The sequence below is a fragment of the Podarcis pityusensis genome (assembly GCF_964106645.2).
Source record: "Podarcis pityusensis genome assembly, chromosome: 7".
NCBI lineage: Eukaryota > Metazoa > Chordata > Lepidosauria > Squamata > Lacertidae > Podarcis > Podarcis pityusensis.
The window spans coordinates 82689632-82700985 of record NC_138031.1 but is presented as its reverse complement, the minus strand read 5'-3'; the positions used below and the strand labels follow the sequence as shown (position 1 = coordinate 82700985).

The window sequence follows — 11354 nt, the reverse complement described above, 5'->3', positions numbered from 1 at the left end:
ATCATGCTTCATGGAGTCACAATTTGGTTCTTTGTTTACCATGTTTTGATTAGAAGAAGAAGAAGAGAAGGAGGAGGAGGAGGAGGAGGAGGAGAATGAACAATGTCTCAGTGTAGGTGTGCATGTTTGTGTGAGAGTGTTTGGCTTAACCCAACACTTGTTTGGCCTTGAGTGCCCAACACATGCATTGGGGAGCATAAAATTGATGTATTTTCTCCGAATTTGTCTGCACATTTCATCTACAGTGACGGTCAAGCACATCATCTGTGGGGATTTCAATGGAATCGGAAATAATGTTGATGAAATTTGCCATTTTTGGATGATGGGCAAGGGTTTCACATAGGGTGGAGTTTAGCTAACTGGAAATTCAAGCTGAATTTCGTAGAGCCTGCTCAAGAAAAACAGCTGCTGGGTTTTTGAGAGAAGTTAAAAAACTTTTACCAAGGTTAACCAAATATCTTAAGAAGGGTTTGAATGCTTCTAATTCTCTAAGGGTGAAAATGGGCATGGACACCATTTTAGGAAAGGTGTGGGGAAGGTATTGCCTCTTCTCTATGTTGATTACTCTTCAGAAACACTTAGATCTTGAATATAACCAACAGCAGACTTTTAAAGCAGACCAAAATTTAAAATGGCATCACTGGAAGCAAGAAGCTGTTGCTATGTGGTTGAAGTCAAAGAGGTCAGAACAACAAAGAGAAATTGCTTAGAAGTTGGACAATTAAGACAATTGAAAAATAGCTCTTCATTCTGAAGGACAGAATGTTTGCATCTTTGTGTAATGCATTTAATCCGCAGGAAACAGGAGTAGCACCGCTTGTTAAGATGTCTGTCAACCAGGCCTTAGGCTGAAGACCAGGAATTCTCAGGGAAAAAAACCATATTGCCAATTTCGTCTTTCTAACTAATTTTCTTCATGCAGACGCCTTTCTGCTCCCCCCCCCCATACTTTAATTGCTTCCATTCTACAGCTGGTATCAAGATACAGACAATAAATCACTTGTGTTAGCAACATTTTTAAAGAGAGAATAAAGTCATTGGGTTATCTATACCAGCATATCAAAGCAAACAACATAGGAGAAGTTAGGACGAGAGAGAGAGAGAAAGACAAAACCAATACATCCTGCTTTCAAATTAAGCTGGCAGACTGGCTTGACTTTCTTAGGATGTTCAAAAATATATGACCAGTAAAGACCTTATTCATTTAATGGTGGTCTAGAATACACGAATGGCTTTAGATCACGTTTATTCACTTACCGGGGGATTTAGTTGAAATGCCTGATAACCATATTTTGTAGTTTAGATATCTTTGTGCTCTTTTATATCATTCCCCCCGCTTTATCTGGTTATTTCTAACAGATGCCTCAGCACGTCTAAGCAACAATCGCCCACTCCTTTTTTATATATATATAAAAGCCCCTTTCAGCTGGATGATATAACTTGGCAACTTGCAAATTAGAACAGTGTGTAATATTTAATAAAAGAAGTCAATGTGTTTCTCATAACTTGGCTCCAGAGATTTCACTGAATATGTAAACTTTATGTGAACTTATTAATCGTAGGGTGTGGGGAGAGGGGGGGGAGAGTTGCTACTTCACATGTAGGGCTGAACAGCATGGCCATTAGTCACTGCTTGGTGGCAGCTTTCAAAAATTAGTACTGCAATGTATTTTATTTTTTTAAAAAAATAATATTTATTACTTTTAAAGATTACAAAAAGGAAAAGAAAGGAAGGAAAAGGGAAAAAAAGCAAGATGAAGAAAAAAACAGGAAAAAAACAATACAATACAATGTATACACAATACACAACACATCACTAACACAATAAACTAAGCAATACAATAAACTAAGCAAGACATAACAAACACAATTTAAAACACACATCAAACCATTTCAATATCATATCTTACATTCACTTGTTTCAACGACCTCCTCATACCTCCCTTTTTGTATTCCACTTCTATTAATTATTTCAGCAATTCCTTTCCATCTTCCTCTATTTTCTGTCATATAGTTATCTTAACAGCAATGTATTTTGTGGAGGCCGGAAAAGGTGAGAGCGGAAAAGGTGAGAGTTTGTAGACCGGTAGATTGGCAGGACCTTATTTTTCTACTCTGTGCAGTGCCTTGAGTAGCATATGTCATTCTTATACAGGGATGAGGAACCTGTGACTCTCTAGATGCTGTTGAGTTAAAACTCCCATTGCTCCTTGCCACTGGCTCTGCAAGCTGGGGATGAAGGGAACTGGTGTGCAACAACATCTGGATGGACACATGTTTGCCATAGCTGACTGAAGAAATCAGTACCAATCAAATGTCTTGATGCCAAAAAGGTTGGTGAACCATTTGAAAGTCCTGTATAAACATACTAATACAGTGGTACCTTGGGTTAAGAACTTAATTCGTTCTGGAGGTCCGTTCTTAACCTGAAACTGTTCTTAACCTGAGGTACCACTTTAGCTAATGGGGCTTCCCGCTGCCGCTGCACCACGATTTCTGTTCTCACTCTGAAGTAAAGTTCTTAACCCAAGGTACTATTTCTGGGTTAGCGGAGTCTGTAACCTGAAGTGTCTGTAACCTGAAGCGTCTGTAACCTGAGGTACCACTGTACATGCCATGATTCAGGATTAAATTATTTGGACAAACAACAGTGGACTCTTAAGGTGATACTAGGTATTTTGGGTTGGTGAGGACCAGCGCTATTTTTCTAGAGAAACAGGTCCGGAGCTCACCATGAATGTCTCCTTTCTCTCAGAATGGCAATGGTGCCCCCACCTGAGAGGAGCCGGACCTGAGTTCCAGTGAGTTCTGGCTGGAAAAAAAGCCCTGGTGGGGACATATAGCACTTTAGGAATAAATGTGAACATTCATCTTCCTAAGGTGTGCACTTTCTGTATGAAATGGGATTGTTGTTGTTGTTGTTGTTGTGTTATGTCTTTTGTGTTTTTATACTGTAAACCACCCTGTGATCCTTGGATGAAGGGCAGTATAGTACAGTGGTACCTCAGGTTAAGTACTTAATTCATTCCAGAGGTCCGTTCTTAACCTGAAACTGTTCTTAACCTGAAGCACCACTTTAGCTAATGGGGCCTCCTGCTGCCGCCCCGCCGCCAGAGCCCGATTTCTGTACTTATCCTGAAGCAAAGTTCTTAACCCGAAGCACTATTTCTGGGTTAGCGGAGTCTGTAACCTGAAGCGTATGTAACCTGAAGCGTATGTAACGTGAGGTACCACTGTAATGATAATGATAGTGATAATACTAATGTATCTCTGTGGCTTTCAAACTGTGTTCTGGAAAACTCTGGAGTTCCTCAATGAAATGATGAGCCAAGTTGCTCATCACCTTGATTTTCCTGCGAAATGTGGAGCTTACATGGAGTGCAGTTGTTTCTAGAGCACACCTTTGCTCTGGTGGGGTTGAACCTGTTGGATAGTGCGCTGCATAAGCTGAGATGGACGCTAAAGCACACCCAGGAACTCTCTGCAGTGCTTAAAGGTTCCCTGGTACCTGTGTGGAGGTGCCCCAAAGCTCTAACGTTTGAGAAGCACTCAACTATGTAACACAAGTAGAGCACTATGCTCTGTAAGATTGAATTCACTGCATAATTAGTAAACTCAGTCCCAGGCAACATATTTGCTGACGTGACAGGGACTGTATGAGCCTACTGCTCTTTAGGTTTTAATTAAACTAGGCCACCCTCAGCAGTTGTGGGGGGGGGGGGGAGAGACACCCCAAACAGTTCAACTTGATCTATAGATTGCATAATGCTTTGACGGTATTCTTTCACTTTGCTTATAAACTGCGTTTTCCGCGCTGTGATTCCAATATATGCAGCCAGCTCTCTGCTAGCTAGGTTGTCTGGAAGAATCTGTAAAACTAACAGAAGCAGTGACAAAGCCGAGTGGGGAGCTCACAGTCTATGGGTCAGACCTATCTCATGAAGTCACTTCCAATAGTCTGTTGCCTGCCCATTGACAAAACCTTGAGAGTAGAGCTCTTGGAAAAGGGTTCCCCCTCACACTAGGTTTCCTCTCTCAGTTTTTCTCACTCCACATCAGTGCTTTTCCATCCCACAAATGTGCTAACCTATCTTGGTGCTACACTGAGCTTGGAGGAGACCTAGCAGTTTCCTCTCCTTGTATCTCAGTGCTTGTGTGGGGAGGGAAAGCACACTGAGCTTGGAGAATAAGTTCATCCTTCTCCTATCCCAGCACTACTGTGGGATGGGTGCTATTATGTGGAGGATTAGGGACGTGGGTGGCACTGTGGCCTAAACCACTGAGCCTCTTGGGCTTCCCAATCAGAAGGTCTGAATACCCACGATGGGGTGAATTCCCGTTGCTCTGTCCCAGCTCCCGCCAACCTAGCAGTTCGAAAGCATGCCAGTGCAAGTAGCTCTGGTGGGAAGGCAAACAGCATTTCTGTGTGCTGCTCTGGTTCGCCAGAAGCGGCTTAGTCATGCTGGCCATCTGACCCAGAAAAACTGTCTGTGGACAAATGCCAGCTCCCTCAGCCAGTAAAGCGAGATGAGTGCCGCAACCCCAGAGTCGTCCACGACTGGACTGAACAGTCAGGGGTCCCTTTACCAGCCAAATATGGCCAGTGGGACCCTATTTAAGTGGAGCTTTCTGCCAGTATATTGGGGGCTCCCCCCGGGGGTATAAATGCCATCCCACAGGCAGAGCAGGACTTCTAATGGGTTCCTCAGCCATTCTAACAGATCTCTTCTGTTGCTGTGCGCAGAGATTCTTACAAAAATATAGCAATTGCACTGTACAAACCGCTTAAGACAGAATACTTGCGCTTCAGTTTTGTGAAGGCAATGGGAAGCTGCTTAAATCAATGCAGTGGAGGTTTCATTGCATCACGGCTCAAGAGTTCATTTGAGCTCTGAAAAAAGGTGTGGGGGGTGAGCGAGTTAGGGAATGTTTTAAAACAGTGAAACAAATTACAGTTTATATTAGCTAACAATGTGTTATCATAAACCATTCCCATAAATTTCATGATAGTTTACCATTACATAATCTATTTTATATTTATAACGCACATCTGGCATACTGTATTCCTGTTCAGATCACTTTAATTAAACCAGCCTCCGAGCTCCTATATAAAACAATGGAAGTTCTGAAGTGCTGCAAAACAGCAGCACCAACAAATTCATGAATAGCTCAGTATGTGAAAGCAGCCGTTCCATTGATTACTGAAGCCGTTTCCCCTTGTTAACACCACGAACAGGAGGCTTGCAGTTGGTTATGTCTTGTTCTGCAGAGGCCAGGTCATCTGAAAACATTGGACAGATGATATGTAAAGAAGAAATTAAAGGATTTTGAAGGCACTTGCAAGGATTCCAGTTTACTCAAAAGTACGTCAGAAGATACCTTTTTCCCACCGTGGCTTGCCTGCTGCCTCTGAGAATCTCAGATAGGCCACTGACGACAACAAGCCTTCTCTGTTGTTTGCCCCCCGCATCAACTGGAATTCAGACGTGTACTGCTTAGGAACAAATGCTGCTACTATTAAGCTATTACTTAATTATTGCATTTATATCCTTATCCGGCCTTTCTTCTGTCACGGAATTCGAGACAGCATACATATGGTTCCCAGATGGTCAGCCATCTTGGCAGTGATCAGACCCGGAACAGCTTAGCTTTAGCAAGGTTTGCTGCATCCGATTCCCTCAGACTAATGACCAATAGCTGTCAATTGACCAGTCCTCCATGTACGATCAAACCCTATTTTTAAGACAGTTGCCGTCACTGTGGATTTACGTAAGTTAATTATGCATTGTGTAATAAAGACTTGTTGCATTGGCTGTTCTTTATACCCCCATCTTGTTGCGTGTTGAGACCTTTAAACCTCCCCCTTAATTTTTTTTTTTTTTTAGATAGATCAAAGATTATATTTATATGCAACAACTGCAGCCAGAGTTCTGATAGCTCTAAAGTGGAAGCAACAGGAGATGCCGACAATAAGAGAATGGGCAGATAAAGTTGGTTGAGTATGCTGAGATGGCTAAATTGACACACAGAATTCGCAGTCAGGAGGAGACAAAGTACCAAAAAGAATGGAGTAAATTTATGGTTTATATAAGTGAGAATTGTACAAATATGAAAACGTTGGCAGGACTGAAATAATTCTCATGTCATGGTATAATTTATAATTAAAGAATCTGTAAACTATAGAATGGAATAGGAAAACTAGTGGAAGGGAAGGATGGAAGCTAATGGATCTATGAAACACAAAGTAGGATACATGTAACAAGATGTGATGTTTTGGTGGTGGGTGGTGGGGGTTGGTTGGTGATTGTAAATTTCAATAAAAATCATATTAAAAAAACAACAACCTCCCCCTTAAATAAATTCAGATAAGACTCAGCTTTTGGTTTGGTTTCTGGCAGAATTTAGGCCACAACTTTTTTGATTACAGCAAGTGAATGGTTGCATAGGCTCTGGTTCGACTAGCTCCCTGAACCGTTGCAGGTAGCGCTGACCCAGGGCACCAGCATAGGTCAGCCAAGGGTGAACAACTGGATAAGCAGAAAGCCAGGAGCAGGCTATCTCTGCCACCCAAATGCCCCCCTGGACTCAGGCACGGGCACAACCCCCTCACAGGGTTGACCAAACCATTGAGTCCCTGGATTCCTTTAACGGAATACCCTTCACACAGGGATGGCGAGAGCATTCCCCCATCCCTATCACCTGAACCAGAGCCTATCCACAACCTTACAAGTTGTGACGATTTGCTACGCGGCATGCGAAACCCAAATGACAACAGCCAATCCGCCAAGTGGGGAAAATTCCTGCTGTGCCCCTGTCCCAACGACAGATGACACACGGTGGCATAGCAAGATCAAGCGTGCAAGCCCTAAATATAGGGAGAGGTGGGCAGGTGTTCCGATGCACGATCTGAAAGAGGAAGCTCTGGGTCACGTGCATAGGTATATATAGGTCCCTTGCTCCGTTTAGCCTGTGTCCCATTGGCCTGATTGAACACTGCATCAAGGGACCTACCAATCGGGTGTTGTGGCTATCCAAACGTACCCACCCACAACACAGGGTTGCCAGGTCCCACCATAACACGTGTCCTCTTTAAGGGAGGACCCGATTAAACAGTGGGTCTTGGATGAGCACTCTGTAGAGTAGAAAACTTATCCAGATGTTGGACTCCAACTCCCATCAGCCCCAGGCAGCACAACCAATGGCCATGGATGATGGGAGTTGTAATCTTAAGCTTTTACCACATATTTACATGGTGGCAGTGCTCCTGTTGCATCCCACTTTGGATCAGGCCACAACCCATCTCGTATGCCACCTTTCCTAAGTTAAAGCCATGCTTAAGGGGACTTACAACATATAAAGAATTAGGTAACTACAAACATAATGAAAGTAGTCATGAGCAATAGGCAAAACATCAAAAAGTGCACAACCAAACTGAAACAATTCCACACAAATCATAAGATTCAAAAGAAAGATACAAAAAATTAACAACAACAACAAAAACCCCCACCAACAAAACCTCCTAAACAAGATTCTGTTCAGCTTTTGTAGTTGGAGTCAGTCAAGTCAGGGCCCTACCCTCCCAGGTTAGGTGGACTCACGGCCAAGATGGGATTGGTTCCTTGATGTTTATGTAGCAATATGCAAAGTTTTTAAAAAATGAAAAATGAAAATAAATCTGCATGAAAATTCTTCAGCGTTTTAGTGTGAATTTCTTCCAATAAACACAGTTGGAGTCTGTATTTTTCACTCATGTACACATTTTTACAAGCAACTTGTGTGTCGAGGTCCCCCAAACCACCCCTAAATAATTCACAATTCACACATAATTTTTGTTTAAGGTTTTTTGGCATAATTTTGGCCACAACTTTATTAAAATACATCAATGTGAGTGGTTGCTTAGGCATTGGTTGCGACTATCTGTCCCCGCCCAGGGACAGAACTGACTTCTGGATTCCAGTGAAAGCCAGTAAGGGAAAACAATATTGGGGAGAGCTGTGGAGCTGGGCACCAGACCCTTATCCCCCCCCTCCCGCATGCTCCCAGAGGCTTGCGCGGCCCTAAGCCCCATTCTGGGGTTCGGACGAAAGAATGGCAAGCCCCTGGATTCCTTTTAACGAAATTCCCTTGCAGCAGCAGCGTTGGAGGGGCAGACACTGCCAATCCTTACCCCTCCACCAACCAATTTTTTAACCAATGCCTGGGTTAAACCACAGAGCCTAGAACTTGCCGATCAGAAGGTCGGTGGTTCGAATCCCCGTGACGGTGTGAGCTCCCGTTGCTTGGTCCCTGTTCCTGCCAACCTAGCAGTTCGAAAGCATGCCAGTGCAAGTAGATAAATAGGTACAGCTCCGGTGGGAAGGTAAACGGCGTTTCAGTGCGCTGCTCTGGTTCCAGAAGCAGCTTAGTCATGCTGGCCACATGACCCGGAAGCTGTACGCCGGCTCCCTTGGCGAATAAAACGAGATGAGCGCCGCAACCCTGTTGGGTTTGGAACTTAACTGGTTAAGAAGTTCCCATGATGCCTCAACATTCTGACGTCAGCTTTAGAAGCTGGGAGGAGTTTGGGAGGAGTTTGTCTGTTCCCCTCTGGTCTTTGAGGGAGGAAAGTCGCAGTTTGTCATGGCTGCGGTGAGCCCAGGAGATCCCTGGGGAATGTTGGAATAAAGGACTGAAATGGACAAACCTGGACTCTGTGTGTGTTTGTCTGAAGCTAAGTGAAGCTACGTGACAGTTTTCACCGCTGTGTTCAACTCTGCTGAGGCGTGACTGAGAGCGCGCAGCGGAGGCGTGCCGGGCGGCCATAAAGAGCTAATTGAGGATCGCAAATCAATTAGCGGGGGTCACGTCAAACCAATAAATCAATTCCACAGGTTATGGACCCTTAATCACCGATCGTAAAACTGTCACAGGAACGCTTTGAAGTTGCGGTTCAGAGCAACGGAAGTGCCGGAATGCGTTTGAAATTGCGGCAGGAGGTGGTGAGATTTTTGCCTGTTGCTAGGAGGCAAAGGAGTAGCTGCGGAGCTAAGAGAGCAGCTGGAAAATCGTTTCTCCACGGAGAAGGGAGAGCCGGAGAAGCTGAAACTGATTGTAAGTAAGCTTGGGCCCCTTGGGAGAACGGAAGACAATGGCAGGCAGCCAGGTCTTGGAGGACATTGCGTTTGAAATGCTCACTCTAAGAAGTTGAGCAAGGGCTGTCTGGGGATGTGCTGCGTGTGCTGTGAAGCTTCAGCAGGGGACCAGAGCCCTGGAGAAAGTATTGAGAAAAGCCTAGAGATGGCTGGTGCCCCTGTTCCTGATGTTTTAGCCTCAAGGAGTGCTAGTGAGCAGATCGGGGGGGCGAAGGATTCCAAAGGCAAGTGTAAAGGCTTGTCCACTGTGCGTGCTGGAGTGGAATGTCAACAAAGCAGGTTCCCAGAAAGCCGCAGTGGGAGCCAGGCCAGAGGGGGCGGAGCTGGCAAGGAGTGCTTTTCCGGAAGAAGGAGGGCCAAGCCAGCTGGGAGGAGCCCAGGGCAGTGTTTTTCCACTGGAGTTCGTGGTTGCTACGTGTGTAATGCAACGGGACACTTGCGTCGCTGCTGCCCATGGAGAGCGGAGACAGCTGGGCAGGAAGGTCCCAAGGTCAACCAGCTGAGTTCCCATGGGAACCAGTCTCGGAGAGGAGGCCAGCGTGGGAACACAAGGGAAAGACGTGGTTCAGACGCTGGGGAGGGTTGTTTTCTTATCACTGCTTCTATGGCAACTGTGAAGAACAACTCCAGCCAGGACACGGTGACACGCTGGGTTTTGAATACTGCTGTTGGTCAGCACCTGCTAAGCGAGCCTGCTGGCAAAATGCGGAACTGCAGGGCTGTTTCAAGTGGAGCAACTGTTATGTTCGCTGACGGAACACGAAAATCTGTTTCTGGTGTGGCTAACATGTTTTTTTTCTCCTTTACAGGAGGAGCTAGAGGTCTACGTTGTGCCGGGACTGAATTGTTGTTTGTTATCTGTATCAGCTCTAATGAAGCAGGGATACAAAATTTGCTTTGAAAATGACACCTGTTCCATTTTCAGAGGGGGGAAACAAGTGGCCAACGTGAAAAGGGGGCAGAACAATCTCTTTGTTCTGGAGTCACCTCTGGAGGGTGGTGGGAATGCTGGAAAAGCACAGGCGCAGTGTGCTAAGGTTCCCAGTCATGTGCAAAAGCTGCACAGGTGCACAAAAGGGTACAAACTCCGGAAATGTGGGAGGTCCCTAGGGTGCAGGGCATGCAAGGGTGCACAGGTACATGGTTTTCCCGGGTTTGGGAGGGTAGCCAAAGAGCCCTTTGAGCTCTTTGAGGCAGGTGGTCCAAAGGTTCAGGAAATGATCTTCTGTGGGTATGATCCTGCAACCAATGGGTGGAAGTTTGCATACCCAGAGGGTGATCAAACCAAGCTGCTGGTCAGTAAGCAGGCTGAGTTCTGTGAACAGGATGGGTGTTCAAGACTCAGGGATGGTCCTGATTTTCTCTCAGAATGTCTGTCTGATTCTGAGGAGGAAAGGGAGCCAGAGGCTGATCCCGGTGATGGGGACCAGGTCCAGGATCAGGGTTCAGAACCCGGTGATGGGGACCAGGTCCAGGATCAGGGTTCAGGGCAGGTCTGGGCATCTCCAAAGGTTGTGAAAGGAGTGTCCAGGTGTGAGGCTTCATCTCCGGTTAGCGTAATGGAGAAAGCTCACAAACAGGGTGTCAAGTCAGAGGGGGAAGGATCTGACGGAGAAGACACAACTGCTGGCCCAAATGGGTCAGTAGGGTATCAGGTCACAAGTGCGTGGAAAAGTGTCGCACAGTGTGATTCTGGGAGTGTTGAAGGGGTTCAACAGGTGCCTGGGAAAGATGCCGGGAAGTGGCATAAGGCAAAGGGGAAGGTGTTGAACTCTAAAAAGGTCTTGTCAGAATGGTTCGGCAAGAGGGGGTGTTGGGTTTGGAACTTAACTGGTTAAGAAGTTCCCATGATGCCTCAACATTCTGACGTCAGCTTTAGAAGCTGGGAGGAGTTTGGGAGGAGTTTGTCTGTTCCCCTCTGGTCTTTGAGGGAGGAAAGTCGCAGTTTGTCATGGCTGCGGTGAGCCCAGGAGATCCCTGGGGAATGTCGGAATAAAGGACTGAAATGGACAAACCTGGACTCTGTGTGTGTTTGTCTGAAGCTAAGTGAAGCTACGTGACAGTTTTCACCGCTGTGTTCAACTCTGCTGAGGCGTGACTGAGAGCGCGCAGCGGAGGCGTGCTGGGCGGCCATAAAGAGCTAATTGAGGATCGCAAATCAATTAGCGGGGGTCACGTCAAACCAATAAATCAATTCCACAAACCCCAGAGTCGGCCACGACT

At 45.7% G+C, this 11354-nt stretch overlaps 1 protein-coding gene across 1 annotated transcript; it reads left to right on the top strand.

Moving 5' to 3' along the window:
• Positions 1-2028: 2028 nt before the first annotated feature.
• LOC308481804 (uncharacterized protein) lies at positions 2029-11060 on the top strand (the record flags this gene model as incomplete). Its single annotated transcript, XM_081014512.1, has 3 exons — positions 2029-2068; positions 9002-9090; positions 9941-11060. 3 exons carry the CDS (start codon positions 2029-2031, stop codon positions 10967-10969), a joined length of 1158 nt encoding a protein of 385 aa, XP_080870638.1. The 3' UTR covers positions 10970-11060.
• Between the last annotated feature and the right edge of the window lie 294 nt (positions 11061-11354).